The following is a 16,705-nucleotide window of genomic DNA, read 5'->3' on the forward strand; positions in this document are numbered from 1 at the left end:
AATACCTGACCAGTACTCCTCAAAACTGTCAAGGGCAAGAAAATTCTGAGAAACTGTCACAGACAAGAGGAGCCTAAGGAGATATGATGGCCAAATGTAATGTGCTATCCTGGATGGGAACTAGATCAGAAAAACTAAGAAAATCCAAATAACGAACAGACGGTAGTTAATAATAATGTATCTGTATTGGTTCCTTAGTTATGACAAATGTACCGCACTCATATAAGATTATATAATGAGGGAAACTGGGTATGAGGTATACGGGAACTCTCTGTACTATCTTTGCAACTTTTCTCTAAATCTGAAACTATTCTTAAAACAAAGCAAAACAGCCAACCAGAGAGCTGTCCACCACCTGGCTGACATTTTCCCTGGACCTCTTCACATCCCCCGACCTGGCCCTCAGGGCCAGCACTTCGGCTTGTATTCTAGTTTTAGGAGACATCTCCTATGTGAGCCCCTAAGCCCCAGGTTAACAGCCGGCAAGGTGTGTTCTGTTTGGCTACGCTGGTGTTTTAAAAGGTAGTGTAGATCCACAAAAGAAAAAATTGATAAGTTTGACTATATTAATATGGAAAATGCTGCTCTGTGAAAGACACTGTTGAAAGAATGAAAAAATAAACCACAGACTGGGAGAAAATATTTGAAAAACATATATAAATGGGCAAAACGTCTGAACAGCCACCTGACCAAAGAAGATATACAGGTGGCAAATAAGTGTATGACAGGACGCTCCATATCATATGTCATTGCGGAAATACAAGTTAAAGCAATAATGAGACACCATTCCACACCTATGGGAATGGCTAAAATAAAATAAAACTGATACCACCAAATGCTGCTGAGGATGTGGAGCAACAGGAACTCTCCTTCACTGCTGGTGGGAATGCAACATGGCACAGCCTCTTGGGAAAACAGTTTGGTGGTTTCTTACTCAACTAAACATACCCTTACCATACGATGCATCAATCATGCTCCTTTGTGTTTACCGAAATGAGTTGAAAACTTACATCCATGCTTACATACGGTTGTTTATAGCTTTATTCGTAATTGCCTAAAACTGGAAGCAACCAAGATGTCCTTCAAAAGGTGAATGGAAAAACGAAACAAACGGTACCTCCATATTTAATGATAAAAAGAAATGAGCTATTGAGCCGTGAAAATACGTAGAGGAAACTTAAATGCATATCACTAAGTGATGAAGCCAGTCTGAAAAGGCTACATACTGTATGATTCCAGCTACGACATTCTGGAAAGGGCAAAACTATGCACACAGGTAGAAAGATCAGTGGTTGCCGGGAGAGAGGGCAGGGGTGGAAAGGATAAATAGGGAGAACACAGGGGATTTTTAAGGCAGTGAAACTATGCTGTAGGATACTGTAATGATGGATATACAATAGTAAGCATTTGTCAAAATCCATAGAATCGTACAACAGAAAGAGTGAACCCCGATGTAAGCTGGGGACATCAGTTAATGATAATGGTTCATCATTTGTAACAAACCTACAACACTAATGCAAGATGTTAGTAATAGGGGAAAATACAAGCCGGGAGAGAGAGGATACATGCGAATTCTCTGTACTATTTGCTTAATATTCTGTAAACCTAGAACTTTTGTAAAAAAAATAGTCCATTCATTTTTTTAAAAAAATTAAGGGCAGTGTAAGTAGGCAGCTGCACTTCTCCATGGCAATACAGAGCTTGGCATTAATGTCCCACACGGGCCCTCTCTGTGCCTTCCCTTGGGTACCTGCTCATCTCTGGGATATTTGAGTTTCCAACCCCTAATACCTTCCTGCTGCCCCACACTGGGCCCCCTCCCTGACACCCCAGGACTCCACAGAGCATGTTTGGAAAACACTAGTCCAGCCAGCGCAGAGCTTCCCCCAGTCATTGCTCTGGCTCCGATCCGAGCCTCTCGAGTGTCCACCACACGAGAATAAGCCCTCCTCCCCAGCGTGAGGCTTCTCAGAACCCCTGACTATTTCTCCAGCTTCTTTTCTGACCTCTTCCAAGAAGCTCCTACTGGTAGGAGTATCCTGCCCAGCAAATAGGAAGCTCCAGCTCTAATTTTTCTTTTGCTTCAAGACAATGAAGTGTGCGTGTGTGTGTGTGTGTGTGTGTGTGTTGGGAAAGGCCTGGTGAAACTACTCTAGGGCTATAAGGTAGACATTGACCGTGCCTGCCAAGTGAAGCGCAGAACCTTGAATTTCAAAGGCGCGTATCAGGTTACCTACAGGAGCTTCTCCCAAAATCATGCTCCCTGAGCTCTACCCCCAGCGCTTTTGATGATGCTGGAAGGAGGGTCTTTGGGGAGTGGACTCTCAGGCAGGCTCGGGGCGCTGTTCAGGCTCTGTCATCTGTGGTGGCAGCCGGTGCTCTGGTGGGATCTCTAACCTTCGGCAGAGATAACCAAGTATCCTGAAAAGTGTCTGTTAAGACACCTCGGCTATGAGCGGTCGGCACCCCTAAATTCCTTCCCACAGAGTAGTTCAGATACCATTCATTGTGGGCGGAAAGGTTACAGTGGACAGGTGAGAGGAAAAGGGTCCTGCTAGAGACTGGCAAGGGCAAGGTCTCGGGCTCCTCCTCTGATGAAGAAGTCACCTGCCACTGCTTTAAAAACCCGGCAGAGAAGAGCTCACAGAGCTCTACCAGGGGTGAGGCAGGGAGGAGACCCTGTCCCCGGTCATCGTGGCTTCGCAGACATTCTCTGTGAACAGCCAACTGTGGAGGATTAGTTGTTGGCGTCCTTAAATTCTCCAAGGAGACTTCTCCAAGGCTCCCCTCTCTTACGGTAATCACATCTCCTGTCATTTACCGAGGGCTCTAAGGGCCAGGCACTGAACACGTGTGTGACATATGTGCTATCATTGCGCCCATTTTACAGATGCGAACACTCTGGCTCCGAGAGATCAATTAACTTGCTAGGGTCACCCAGCTAATAAGAGGTGAGACCAGGGTTGGAACCCAGGCCTGTCAGCATCTGGCCACCCCTCTCCCCTCACTCCTCACATCAGTTTCCTTTAACCTTAATGACCATGACCATCCTTTAAGGACACGTGCGTATCCTGTTGTTTAGTAGAAGGTGACATTTTCCCACTCATATTCTGCACTATTTCGTACAAATGTGTTTTCCTCATATTCCTCCAAGTGCCAGGTCCTCCTGCTTGGGGTCCCCACTCTTTCCATGTGTCCACGATCTGATTTTCCCAAGAGACCAAGATTTTCAAAGAGCAAAATTATGGCTCCTTAGAAGGCCAGCCTCTGACTGGAAAACCAGAACTCCCTTGGATTGGGAACTCCAATCCAAGGATGGGATGATTGGCCCCATCATTTCAGTTGAGAAACCCTGAAATCAACCCCATTTCACTAATGAGAAAACTGAGGCCCAGGAAGGGAACATCATGCTCTGAACTCTGTGGTTAACAATGGGACGAGCTGCAGCTTCAGCCTGAACTCCAGGCTCCATGTTGAGCCACAGTTTTCCTTCCTTCCTTCCCCCCCGGCCCCCCATGCTCCGCTGCCTCCCCCTCTCTCCCCTTCTCTCCTCGTCACTCCTTCACTCCCATCTTCCCCTCCCTTTCCCCCACTTTCTTGCTCTGCCTAACCCTTCCCACCCTACATTCTTTTTCCCCCTTTTCTCATCCTCCTCCCGATGCTTCTCCCCCCTCCTCCCACGCTCCCTCTCGGCCAAGGCCACTCTCTATTGTTTGTCCATTTGTCCATCCCTCTGCCAGCTTCTCTGAGAGAGTGTCCACCCTGGCTTGGGTCTAAGAACTGGCCACCGGGCAGGCCTCCTAGGATCTCCTCAGGAGACACAATTAGAATCCTCCCCGAGCCTCTACCTTGTCTGAGAGGCAGGGCCTATCGTGGCCTGGCCTTCCTGGATCTTCCTTAGGTATCCCAAGTTAAGGTGATCCCCGGATGTGCGTGCCAAGAGATCCTTAACCTTGAAGTTCAGAACCTTGGATCTCAAATGTGCCCATCAGCTCACCATGGGTTACCTGCAAGGAGTCCCCTCAGTTTAGACTTTCACAAAGGGTCCTCTTCTGGGTGCTGGCCCTCGGGCAAGCCAGCTCTCCCTTTGGGATCCCCTCGTCTCATCTGTAAGATGCGTCGAGATCCCTCTGACACTATTCTTCCACGAGCAGGCGAGTGTCCCGGGGCCACTGAAGAGCTGCTGGAACAGGAGGGTGAGAGTCCAGCTGCCTGTCTCCCCTGAGCTCCAGAGAGGCCGCTGCTGATGGACCCACTGCAGCCCGGGGGCTGGTCCTCTGCTCCTCGGGTTCTGACGGAAACCTGATTGCATCACTTCCCCAGGGATGCTCTGGGCCTGTGGGCTGATCACACTAAATTCACAACACTCTGATGGGCAACCATCATTAGGAGGCCTAATTACTATTAATATTACTTACTAATCCTTGCGAAGGAAGAGATGATTAATTCTGATGGCGGGTGTGCGCTCTCTCCAGAAGGAATGTCAGCGTGAGAAGTGAATTCACCATCAAAGGCTCGTGGGTCAGGAGAGAGGACAAAAGTCATTTGTGGTATGACCCTGAGGGTTCAGAGGCCGAGCTATGGCATGCAGGGATGTTCCTGCAGCCTCGGGGCTGGGGGAGCCCCAAGCCTTCACACTGCGCCATCCTCCTGCGGGAGCTGCTCAAGGCAGTGGGATGGGCAGCTGGGCCTCTGCAGAGGGTGCTGGATGCCCCCATCTGCCCTGTCACCTCCAGCTCTGCCCTCTTCCACCCACTCCCAACCCTCAACAGTCAGCACCTGTGAGCACTCCCTGGACTCTTAGAAAAGGCTCGGCTGGGAAACCATTGAGTTCATGAGCCATTGGTGTGCCAGTGGCTTGATCTTGCAAGACTTGCTGCAGCTTCCAAACTGACCGTGACCTGGTGTCATTGCAGCACCTGCGGGACAGAAAGCCCTTTCTCCTTCCCTAGTTGAGGCCTGCACCAGGAACCATTCGGAAGGAGCCCTAGGAACTTGCCTCTGTTCTCCAAAGAAAGGCGTGCAGAGCCTGCCACCTTGTGGCTGCCTCTGGTCCTACAGTGGCCCTCATCAGACAGCACAGATGCTCAGCTCACCCGAAGACTCAGTGCAGAGTCTCTGGGATGCTGGGAAATAGACATCTGAGGGGAAAAAAAAAGAAAAAAAAAATCCCAGGCTCTGATTTCCTTTCCCGTTTGTAGGACCCACAGTCCTGAGCCGGTGGAGGCAGGCCCAGGGTAAGATGCCCTGCCCTGGCTGAGACAGGAGAGGGCAGAAGACAGGAGCTGGAGAGGGAGCAGTGCCCACGGCTGGGACAGTAGGTTATTGGGCCTGTGGAGACCCTGGGGCTGCTGACGCGTGCTGAGCAAAGCCAGAGCACCTGTCTCTAACCCTGCCTGTCAGTCACCCCCAGAGTCCCCATCTGTGAAATGAGGGTTCTGGCCAGGTGACTTCGGAGGCCTCTTTCTGCTCCGATATTGTGTCTAGGCAGGACATTGCAAAGCAAGGGAGGGGATCCCGTCATGTCACTGACATCCCAGAATGGCTTGCCTCTCCACCTCCCAAGGGGTGCTGCTGGGTTCCATTGTTTCCCAACTGAGAATCCAAGGCAAGGAGCGCACATCAGTTAAATGGGCAAAACTGCATCTGCATTGAGCTGTTGGGTCTAACTCCTCACTCAGGGAGCACAGAGCCGGTCAGCCAGGGCCACCCAGGGTCAGTCCATGTGGCCAGGGATAAGCCATGTGTCTCCAGCATGTGTTTCCTCAGAATGCCAGAGCTCAGTCCGGTTAATAAAGCACAAGTTCTGAAGCCTCACAGAGCTGTGATTAGATCCAGATACTGCCACTTACCACTGGGCAACTTTTAGAATTTCTTTAACCTCTCTAAGCCTCAGCTTTCTCATCTATATAACGGGGATGGTGAGGCTATTGAGAGGATTAAATGGTGTGATGTTTGCAGAGCACCCTCCCAGGACCTGGTGTGCAGATAGTGTCTATAAATGACAGTTGTGATCATTGTTATTTTTGTTCCACGACCACAGCTGATACATGCAATGCTCTAGCAATGAAAATTATTGTATAAACCATCTGTTACAGACTGAATGTGTCCCCCAAATTCATATGTTGAACTCTAATCCCCAATGTGAGTGTATTAAGAGATGGGGCCTTTGGGACATAATTTGGTCATGAGGGTGGGGCCCTCGAGAATGGAAATAGTGACCTTATAAAAAGAGGCCAGAGTCCTAGCTCACTCTACCATATGAGAACACAGCAAGAAGTCGGCAGTCTGCAACCCAGAAGAAGGCTCTCACCAGAGCACAACCATGCTAGCGCCCTGATCTCAGACTTGCAGCCTCCAGAACTGTGAGAAATGAATTTCCATTGTTTATAAGCCACTCAGCCTACAGTATTTTGTTATAGCAGCCCAAAGAGACTCAGTCAGAAATTAGTACCAGAAGTGGGGTGTTACTATAACAGATACTTAAAAATGTAGAAACAGTTTTGGAACCAGGTAATGGGTAGAGGCTGTCAGAGTTTTGAAGCACACGCTAGAAGATGCTGAGGTTGTCACGAATGGACTTTTAAAGGCAGTTCTGGTGAGGGCTCAGAAAGGAAAGAGGAGAGCTGTAGAGAAAGCTGCTATCTTCCTAGAGAATATGGAAATAATCACATAGAGAATGTTGGTAGAAACATGGATGGTATAGGCCATTCTGGTGAGGTCTCAGACAGAAATGAGGAACATGTTATTGGACAGTGAAGAAAAGGTGATCTTGTTATAAAGTGGCAAAGAACTTGGCTGAATTGTGTTCATGTTCTAGCGTTTTGTGGAAAGAAGAACTTGCAAGAGATAAAATTGGACATTTAGCTGAGGAGATTTCTAAGCAAAGTGTTGAGGGAGAGGCTTGGCTCCTCCTGACTGCTTATAGCAAAATACAAGAAGAGAGGAAAGATTTGAAGATGGAATTATTAAGCAAAAAGGAACTAGAACTTAAAGATTTGGAAAATTGTCAGCCTATCCATACAGCAAAAAATGAGAAAACATCTTCAGAAGAGAACGCTAGGAGATTAGTGTGAGTGTGAATCCCAGACTTCATCAGCCTCCCCAGCAGGAAAACTGCCAGACTGAACTGAAGCAGAAGGAGATGGGAGGAAGAAAGGAAGGCTGGTGGACTTCTTGGACCTCACAGGACAGGACCATAGAGCTATTCTGTTGTGAATGGGCACTATCCTTCAAGACAAGGGAAGAATGACCCCAAAGGCAATTCAGAGATCATCAGAGCTGCCTCCTCCATTTCAAAAGGGGGGACCATAGCCTTGCTTTCAACAATCCAGACAGCCTCTGCCCAAAGCTGTGGGGGTGGGGCCGATCAGCAGAACTATGAGGGCACAACCCCTGCCCAGCAGAGCCCAGCAGCAACTCCACCCATGGGTCCAGAAGACAGGATCTTCACCCCAGTGGGTCCGGAGGGTAGAGCGTCAAGCCAAAGAGGATTGTTCTCAAGCCCTAGGATCTCATGGAGTTTGCATTGCTAGGTTTTGGACTTGCTTGGGACCTGTCACTCCCTCCTTCTTTCCTGTTTCTCCCTTTTGGAATGGAAATGTCTATCCTATGCTTGTCCCATCATTGCATTTTGGAAGCACATAACTTGTCTGGTTTTACAGGTCCACAGCTGGCAAGGCATTTTTGCCTTAGGATGAAGCATACCTTGAGTGTCACCCATATCTGATTTAGATGATATTTCAATGGATGAGATTTTGGACTTTAGAGTTGATGCTGGCATAAGTCGGGGGCTGGTGGAATGGAATGAATGTATTTTACATGAGAAGGACTTGAATGGGGGGAGGGGCAGGGGCAGAATGTTATAAACTGAATGTGTCCTCCAAAAATTCATATGTTGAAGTCTAACCTCCAAAGTGATAGTCTTTGGAGGTGGGCCTTTAGGTCATGAGGGTGGGGCCCTCATGAATGGGATTAGTGCCCTGATGAGAAGAGGCCAGAGACCTAGCTCACTCTCTTTCTACCATGTGAGAACACAATGAGAAGTCAGCAGTCTTGACCATGCTGACACCCTGATCTCAGACTTCCAGCCTCCAGAGAGAAATAAATTCCTGTTGTTTAAGCCACCCAGTCTATGGTATTCTGGTATAGCAGCTTGAACTGACTAATCATCATCCACAACAGAGGATTCTTGGCTTCTGCCATAGTCAGCTTGGGCTGCCGTAGCAGAATGCCATAGACTAAGCAGCTTAAACAACAGGGACTTATTTATTTCTCACAGTTCTGGAGACTGGAAAGTCCCAGATCAAGGTCCACAGGATCCGCTTCTGGTAAGAACCCTCTCCCTAGTTTGCAGACAGCTGCCTCCTCTCTGTGCCCTCACCTGGTAGAGAGATGGCTCTGATCTCTCCTCCTCTTCTTATAAGGGCATCGATCCTATAATGGGGGCTCCACCCTCATGACCTCATCCAAACTAATTACCTTCCCAAGGCCCCACCTCCAGATACCATCACACTGGGGATTCGATGTCAACATATGAACTTTGGGGAGACAAACTTTCAGTCCATACAGCTCCTAGATATAAACTCTAAATTTCTCTTCTGTAAACCTCCTCCCATACCTTTTTCTTTCATCGACTTGTCTCTTGCAGTGATGTGTATGCCAGGAAAATCCTGCCCTCACCTGGCCCCCTCCTGCACAGCCAGGAGCAGAGCAGCCCCAGCACCCCACTGGAGGACAGGTCTGTGGTCTTCCCTCTCTGACACCTGTGACAGCTGCTGCCATGGGGGCAGCAGGCTGAAATTGCCAATCTGCTTCCCTCACAGCCCAAGGAGCCCCTTGTGGGGTGGCCTCACAGACAGAGCCCAGGGCAGGCCTCCGCCCTGGTACCCCAGGAATTCCCTGGGATCTCTCACAGATGCCAACTCCCAGAGCCAAGGAATTTTCCCCAGGGTCACTGGGGCCCCATGCAGGCAGAGTTGCTTCATGTATCCTTGTAAATGACGTACCTGGAGCCATTCAAGGAACAGGAGCCAGCCCAGGGGCAGTTCCACGTGGCCCACCAGCCCTGTGCAGAGTCCCCAGGCAGGGAAAGGCATGGAGTTGAGAAGCCTGGCCTCAGGCCTGTGAGCCATTCACTCCAGGATGAACAAAGCCAACGAGGCCTCTCCCCAGCACGTGTCTCCATGCCCTCTGACTAGAATACCTGCATGCCCTTCTTCCTGTGGCAGGCAGGCCGTCTAAGGGTGAATTCCACCCACCGTCCCTCCCAACCCTGGACAGAACACACAGTTCCAGAGCTGTCCCAGGCTCCCTGCCGCAACTCTGCTTTAGCACTTCTCACTGACTTGCAGCTGGAACGCCAAAAATTACATGTGATAACAAACAACCCTTTGTTATTTATAATCCTCACTGCCTTCTAAGAGAGTGGATACTGTCACCTGCTGTGTGGAGTGACAGGTGTGAGGATGGACGCTTGGCAGAGCCAGGAGAGTACCTTGCTTTGAATTTTCTCAAGGGGGATTTTATGTATAGGAGGTGGATGGAAAAAGAGGAGGGAGAAGGTGACATGCCTCCCTCCCTTTTTAAGGGGATTTCACTTCTTACAAATCTCATTGGCCAGAACCTGGTCACCTGACCACACATAGCTGCAAAGAAGGCTGGGAAATGCAGTTTTTTAATGTGGCAACTTCCTGGGCTAAATATTATGGTTCTGTGTTTAAGGAGAGAAGGGAGAAGACTTATCTCTGTCTCAGGAGCAACTAGCTAAGCCATGGTAGGGGACGGGGATGCAGTGGGGACACGTCCTAGAGGATACGACATCTAAGTTGGGTGCTGAAGGAATCTGGCCCCGGGTAGAATGGGCTTGGTTTGGGTAAGTTAGGGGTGGGGGGGTGTGGGTGCAGGGAGAGGAAGGTGGGGTGAGGGGATGGAGAAGGTGCTGAGAGAAAGCGTGTGCAGCTGTGTAAGAGTCTGAGGGGAGAGCAGCCCAGAGGGAGAGGAGACAGCAAGGCAAAGGGCCTGAGGCCAGAAGGAACTTGGTGTAACAGAGTAGCAGGATGGCCGGAGCACAGTGAATGGGCCCACATCACACAGAGACAGAGTTTGAATTTCATTCCAAGAGTGATGAGAAGCCACTAAGGGTTTGAGCCAAAGGACTGGGGGACACGTGCCTCGTCTGGGTGCAGAAGGATTGCTGTGGGGGCTGCAGAGAAGGAGGAGAGCGAGGAGGCAGGAGCCCGCAGCCCCTGGGTGAGATCAAGTCAGTGAATGCAGGCAAGCACTATGGAAAGGTGAGCGCTGGGGCCAAACATAAGGCGTAGTAAAGTATGACCTGTGCTTGTCCCCAGGATCCCGGAGAGGCCAGTGTCGTCGGTCCCGCTCACGGGGGACAGCCGGACAGACTCCGACATCCTGGCGTTCATCAAGGCCAGACAGAGCATCCTGCAGAGGACAGGTCAGTGCACCTTCCCCGGCAGCTCCTCCAGGGCCATGGTCAAGGGGCGGTGAAGGTGGGGAGGCTAGAGCAACAATGAGCCGAGGAAGCTGGAAGCTTCCCGAATGTTCCCAAAGCCTCGGGCCTGGCCTTGCAGTCACTTCACGTGTGCCTGCCTTGGCCTCCTCCTGGAGAAAGCCCCAGAAGGCAACATCGGACACACTGAGACAGGCCAAGGGGGTGGCTGGCCCAGGTGCACCTGCCCTGCTTGGCAAAGCTGCTCTCCCTCCTCCAGATCTTCAGCTCCTCTTGTTGCCTGTGCCCAGAGCCCACTCCCCTCTGCCCAGCCCTCTCCAAACAGGAAGGGCTGAGTGATGGTTTGGTACCTTGTTTCACCCCTGGCTCAACATTTCACTCTCCATTTGGAGCGTGGTCCTTACCAGCGAGTTGGAGATGTAAACACTACTTGAAAGCCCAGGCCTGAGGACATGGTAACAGTTACAGAAGAAATATGTGGTGTGTCAGAAACAGGAAGAGAAAGAGAAGGCCCTTCCTGGCCTCCATCACTGACCTCTCCCCTTCGTCTTGGCACCTACCCAGCCACCATGGACAGGCCTTCTCTTCTCCTTCCTTCTCCCTGGAGACCCACAGGGACTAGACTCCATCCGGGGCCCCCTGCCCCAGCCCTGCTTTTAGTCTTAGCCTCAGCCCAGCACTGTAATCCAAAGGCTACTAGTCAGGCTTGGCATTGCTTTCACCTGGCAGCAAGGCACCCCGATGGGTGAGACAGCCGACCTGGACCCTATGATGTCCGACACCTGCCTCGAGAGGCCTACATGCAGCTTCACTGCCAACTCCCTGCAGTTTAGATAGTAGGAGGTTTGCATATGGACAGAGCACCCCAAGGAAAGGGTGGCCTTTGTCATACCGTCCTCCCCCTCGCTGGGATGCCAGCCTGCTGACTGTTCTGTCTTCACCACTGGCATCAGCAGCATCAGCACCATTGTCAAGTCTTTTCTGAGACCTGGGACCCGCCGGCTCTGCCACCAACCTGCCGTGACGCCTTGACCACATAACTTGCCTTCTCTCATCCTCAGGTTCCTTGTCTAAAAGAGAAAAAAAAATGAATTCAGATTCAGTGCTCTCCAAGGCCCCATCTCTCCCCCAAATACTCTAATGATGTGTATCAGACACAGAACAATACTGAACAGCCAATCAGTGAATGAACACTGCATTTATTAGGCACCATCTGTATGTCAGACCCTGTACCAGTGCTGGGGCCATATCAGTGAACAAGACAGACTCAAGCCCTTGACATTCTGGAAGGAAGGAGACAGACAATGACCACATCAACAAAGCCATAAGGTCATCCGAGGTGCCAATAAGTGCTTTAAAGTAGCTGAAATATGTAATGCGTAGAGATCCCCGGGGAGACTGGGTTGGGGGAGAACTTGAAACTGATGGCTGAATAGTGAGGATGGCGTAGCCATACGGTTCTGGAAGTGAACCTTCCATTCAGTCTGGGAAGAGCAGAACGTGACCAGCCCTGGAGGGGAGGGAGCTTGGCTTGGTTACAGGCTGGGGGAGCCGAGCCAGGGAGCAAGGCCAGATCACGTGGACCTTGTAGGTGAGGGTAAGGGCCGTGACTTGCATTCCAGGAGTGGTGGGAGCTCTGTGAAGAATTTAAACCATAGCGTGATGTGATCTGATCAGTGCTTTCGAAAGCTCGCTCTGGCTGCTGTGTGTAGTGTAGGCTGTGGAGGACCAGGAGCCCGCAGTTCTCGGGGAAGTACCTTCCCAGGAAGGTCCAGGGGGAGGGTGGCCTGGACTTACCCGCCGCCTGAACGGGACATGTGAGGGTCATGAAGACTCGTTTATATACTGAAAGGAATGGCCCAGTGCTGGGTGTGGGGGGAAGGGAATTTATGATTTGGGAAAGAGGACCAAAACTGCAGGAGAGAAAGTTCTTTGAGGAATTGGAGGGGATGATGTCCAGGACATAAGTGGAGGGAGTGTTGGCTTTTGGGGCTGGGAGACACACCCCACAGTGGACAAATTCATAAAAATCAACAGTTATTTGTCCCGTCAAGAAGTCTACAAATAAGCAATACTTTAACGTTATGTTTACTTAGCTTTTGTACACGTAATAGAGATGTGATCATCCAACCTTCTCAGAAGAGAAGAGGCAGACACCCAAGGTCTATGTCAGGATAGCGTCTTCCTGCTGACACCAGGCCCAGCGGGTGCAGAAAGCTGGGCCGAAGATTGGGGCGCTTTTATTACGATGCGTATGGCAGGTTACCAGTTATACGTTTTTTTCGCATATATTATTCCCTCAACACTCCTGTAAGGTACCCAGAGCCAAGAGTGTGATCCCCCTTTTGACAGGAGAGGAAACTGCTCACAAATGGCAGAGCCAGGAGGACCCTGGCCTCCCGTGCTCTCTCCACTGGACCGTGCTGTCTGGAAAGCCATCCTGCTGGCCGGTGTTTTCTCTTGGCCTCCACCCTCCCTGCAGCTGGGGAGCTTTGTTCTCCAAACAAACAGCAGCCTGGAAGTAATTCATCAAAACAAACAGAAGTTCGAGGGTTCAATTTTTATTCTCAAGGGAAGGAAAAAAATCCCAGGTTCTTAGTGACCATGGGGCCACAGGGAAGCTGAAAACAGGGTGACAAAGGGTCCCTCTCTGGCCAGGTCGGGGCTGAGAAGCAGCAGGTGCAGCCTCTCCCGATGCACAGATGGCCCAGGTCCCACCGCGCAGCGCTTTCTACGCAGCCCACTTATCAGGCCTCCCTGGCAGGCAAACACACAGGCCGGGGCCCAGGCACTTCCCCAGCCAAAGCAAACACTCCCTCTCCCCTGGCCTGGGCCCCTCTGCTCTTAATTTAGCGGCGCTGTCTGCCTGGGCTCCTTCAGAAGTGCTCATTATGGGGAATTTGTGACCGTCAGCCTGGGAGCAGGAGCCCAGAAGGAGTGATTTAACGCAAGCCTCGCCCAGCTTGTCCAGCTCTTAGACTTCACCAAGGGCCAGGATGAATCTACCTGATTTAGGATTCGTGGAAAAGCTGTGGAGCGTTTAAATCCCTGCCCGGGGCGCACGTGGACAGGTGTATCTCCCCCGTAAGGGGCGTTAGTCATCCATGGTGTCAAATCTGCTGTTTCTAACTGCCAAGGATGGCTTTAAGAGATTAACCCCTTTCTAGAGTGCCTTTTGTTTTTTTTTTTTTAATCTTCCTTAATCCCTGAGTTTGGAAGTATTTCTGTCTGGACGGGAACCTTGGTGTGACCGCCGTGACCACGACGCCCTCTTCTCCAGCTGGTGCCAGGAAGAGGCTCCAAAGCCCGCTGAGCTCCCAACCCCACCACCTCTGTTCTGAAAAGCCCCCGGCTCTCTCCTTCAGTCAGGAACCCGCCCAGGGAAGTGGAAAGAACACAGATCTGGGAGGGAAGAGACCCAAACACAAGGGCTGTCTCCGCCATGGGAGACCTTGGGCAGGTCACCGCCTCCAGCCTCCCTGTCACATCTGTCGAGTTCAGATTCCACCTTTGCCTGGGTGGTCAGCCTCTCCTGAGACAACGTCCATAAAAGTCCCCTGTAAACTGCTGAGCGCCAGGGAGCCATCATCGGGGAAGTTGGCCTCTGTGGTGAGAACTGGTCCCACACAGACCAGTGATTGTTTGGTAAATGGTGCAGCGGTACCCTCCATTCTGGGAATCTACAGTCACAAAATCCCAATATAGACTGAGAGCTCCATCACTTAAATAAGGTTCATACAGTAAAGAGTGAACTGGAAATGGCACATCTGTCGTGGGTTGAGGTCCGTCTATGTGAGGAGCTGTGTCTTGGCGTCTTGCGCACTCTGAGCCCAGCCCTGCGCCGTTTCTTCTCGGCCCCAGCCCTACCCCCAGTCATCACCGCAGGCAAGTGTCTGGGGGGCAAGTGACAGCCCTGGGGTGGGAGCTGGCTCGGACTCCCTCCCACTCCTTCCCACTAGTCCTGGCCCTGGCTGCTTGTCAGTGGGGCAGAGGAAGCATCAGACCCGTGACTTGCTCAGCAGCCACATGCCTGGTGGTCCCCGGTACCTGCCCTCGCCAGTCCTTGGAATAGAGAGATGAAAGCAATGGGTTTCGGCCTGGCTGTCCCTCAGAATCGCCCGGGCCCACCCCAGAGATTCTGATTTAACCCGTCCTGGGAGCGGCCTGGGTAGGAGGATTCCAAAGGGCTCCCCACGGGTTTCCAATCTGTAGCAGAGCTGGGAACCATGGGTCCAGGGTGACTAGAGCACATTACCTTCCCATGCTCTGGTGTGTCTGACATTCTCCCTTCCTGTCCTGGGATTCAATCAGGACAGCTAGGAACGTCTTAAAAATAAGGACCATCTCCATTTAATTAAACAGTGAGGCCTGCCTGGGGTCTTGCACACAGAACTAGGTCTGAAGGACCAAGGGCTCACAGCCTTGAATTGTTTTCAATCTCTTCCTCCCCATTATCTCCCACATTCGATGTGTCGCAGAGAATTACCGATTCTCCCCCAGCAACAGCAAGCGGACCACGCCCACACTCTCCCACTGCCAGGTCCCCACGGCCACACCCAGCTGCCCGTGCTGCCTCACCCCTCAATCTCTCTGCCTGCTGCAATTTTTTTTAAACACTCTGTTCTTTACCTGAGAATCTTGAGAAATTCCCTTTCGCTCTTATTATGATAGCCAAACTTTAAGCAAATTAACTGCACGTCACTCACACTAGTTCTCACACTTTTCTGGTCCGGTGAGTCTGGGTGGGGCCCAAGATTCTGCATTTCTTAACAAGCTCCTGGAGATGCCAATGCTGCTGGTCCGTGGACCACTCTTTGCGAAGCAAGGAGCTGTGCTGGCTACCTTGCTTTCTCCAGGTACCTTGTCTGCTCCAGCGATTTGGAAATGAGGAAGTGAGGCCCAGAGAACAAACACGTTTTGCCCAAAGTCACACCACGGGTTGGGGACCATCCTGGCTAGAACTCAGGGGTCCTGCTTCTTAGTCCAGAGAACCCTTCTCCATATCCAGCTATGGGAGGCGACAGGATGGAGCCACGTGGTCAGGAGGAACCATCATGGAATATAATGAACATCTGGGGCAAAAAGCAAGGAGAGAATCTCTGCGAGAATTAAGTAGGAGGGTCAGTGAAAATCATGGGATAGGAGAACGAGGGTGGGTCCTGAGTCAGAGAGATGAAACCTTTGCAAAGGGGGGTAAATGCAGCCCCCGGGAAGTTAGGCCCTGAGAGGTGCCTTGCCCGACACCCAGAGTGGTGACCTGCAGCCTCCTCCCCTTGCCCTTCCATCCAGGAGGGGTCCATGCTCCACGCACAGCCTAACCAAGAACACTTGTCTCCTTTCAGGTTTCCAATAAGCGTCCACCGTGCACTGTGGCAGCAAGAACGGAGTACAGATGAAGGCCCTGTCTTCAGCAGTGATCTGTGGGCTGCTGGGGGGCAACGGGTGACTTTGATTCTGGTGGAGGGGCTGCTTCTTTAAGGATGATATCTTGGAGGCCGCCAGTGAGGCTGGGGCCAGGCTTACGGTGCCATCCTTGCTGTGGGTGCCGGAGCTGCTGGCAGCCAGGCAATGCCAGGGTGCTGGGGCGGGATGAGGGCTTTAGCTCACTCTTGTGGTGGTGTTTCATGCAGACGATCAGAAACTTTGAGACTGTGAAATAGTACCATCCTAGTGTAGTGGCAGGGGAAGCTCACACTGGTAGAATGAGGGGAAAATAATAATGGGTTATTTTTAGCTACTTACCCACCCGCTTCCCTGCCCCAGCCCCTGGTTGAGAAGCCCAGGAATGGCTGGGGCAGGCCACACAGCAGGTCAGAGCCAAAGACAAGGCAGTGGAATCCAGGGCATCTTGATGGTCAGTCCTGATCTCCCAGGCCGGACCCTCCGCCATGGCCTGGACGACCCGTAGGCGGTGCCTGAATCAGCCGTATCTCCAGGGAGCCACCCCCGCTGCCCCACTGCAAGGTCTAAGGACATGGCAGCACCCAGAGAGCAGCGGACGGCTCCGGGAGCTCTGCAGAGAGCTGAGAGGGGCAGTGTGGGTGCCCTGGGCCTCGCCCTCACCCCGCCTCTTAGGGCTCTGCAGGATTTGGGCCGATTCTCCCCGCTCCCACGTGGGGAACGTCTGGGGGTCTCCTCTCAGGAGCCCTCTCAGCATTCCAGACACAGAGCCAGCGGCCCGGCGGGTGGGCCGCCCCACGCCCACCCCGGAGCCCCTAGGGGAACTGCCGCCTG

The 16,705-nt window shown here is 51.7% G+C and overlaps 1 protein-coding gene across 1 annotated transcript in view; it reads left to right on the forward strand.

The window, feature by feature from the left end:
• The window catches only part of KIF6 (kinesin family member 6), a 390,258-nt gene extending 373,553 nt beyond the window's left edge, over positions 1-16,705 (forward strand). Inside the window, exons 20-23 of the mRNA XM_036869162.1 lie at positions 8,282-8,319; positions 8,638-8,740; positions 10,350-10,456; positions 15,814-16,705. Of these exons, the coding sequence (XP_036725057.1) occupies positions 8,282-8,319; positions 8,638-8,740; positions 10,350-10,456; positions 15,814-15,824 (259 nt within the window). The 3' untranslated portion in view covers positions 15,825-16,705. The remainder of the gene's footprint in view (positions 1-8,281; positions 8,320-8,637; positions 8,741-10,349; positions 10,457-15,813) is intronic.

The sequence above is a fragment of the Balaenoptera musculus genome, chromosome 11 (assembly GCF_009873245.2).
Source record: "Balaenoptera musculus isolate JJ_BM4_2016_0621 chromosome 11, mBalMus1.pri.v3, whole genome shotgun sequence".
Taxonomy (NCBI): Eukaryota; Metazoa; Chordata; class Mammalia; order Artiodactyla; family Balaenopteridae; genus Balaenoptera; species Balaenoptera musculus.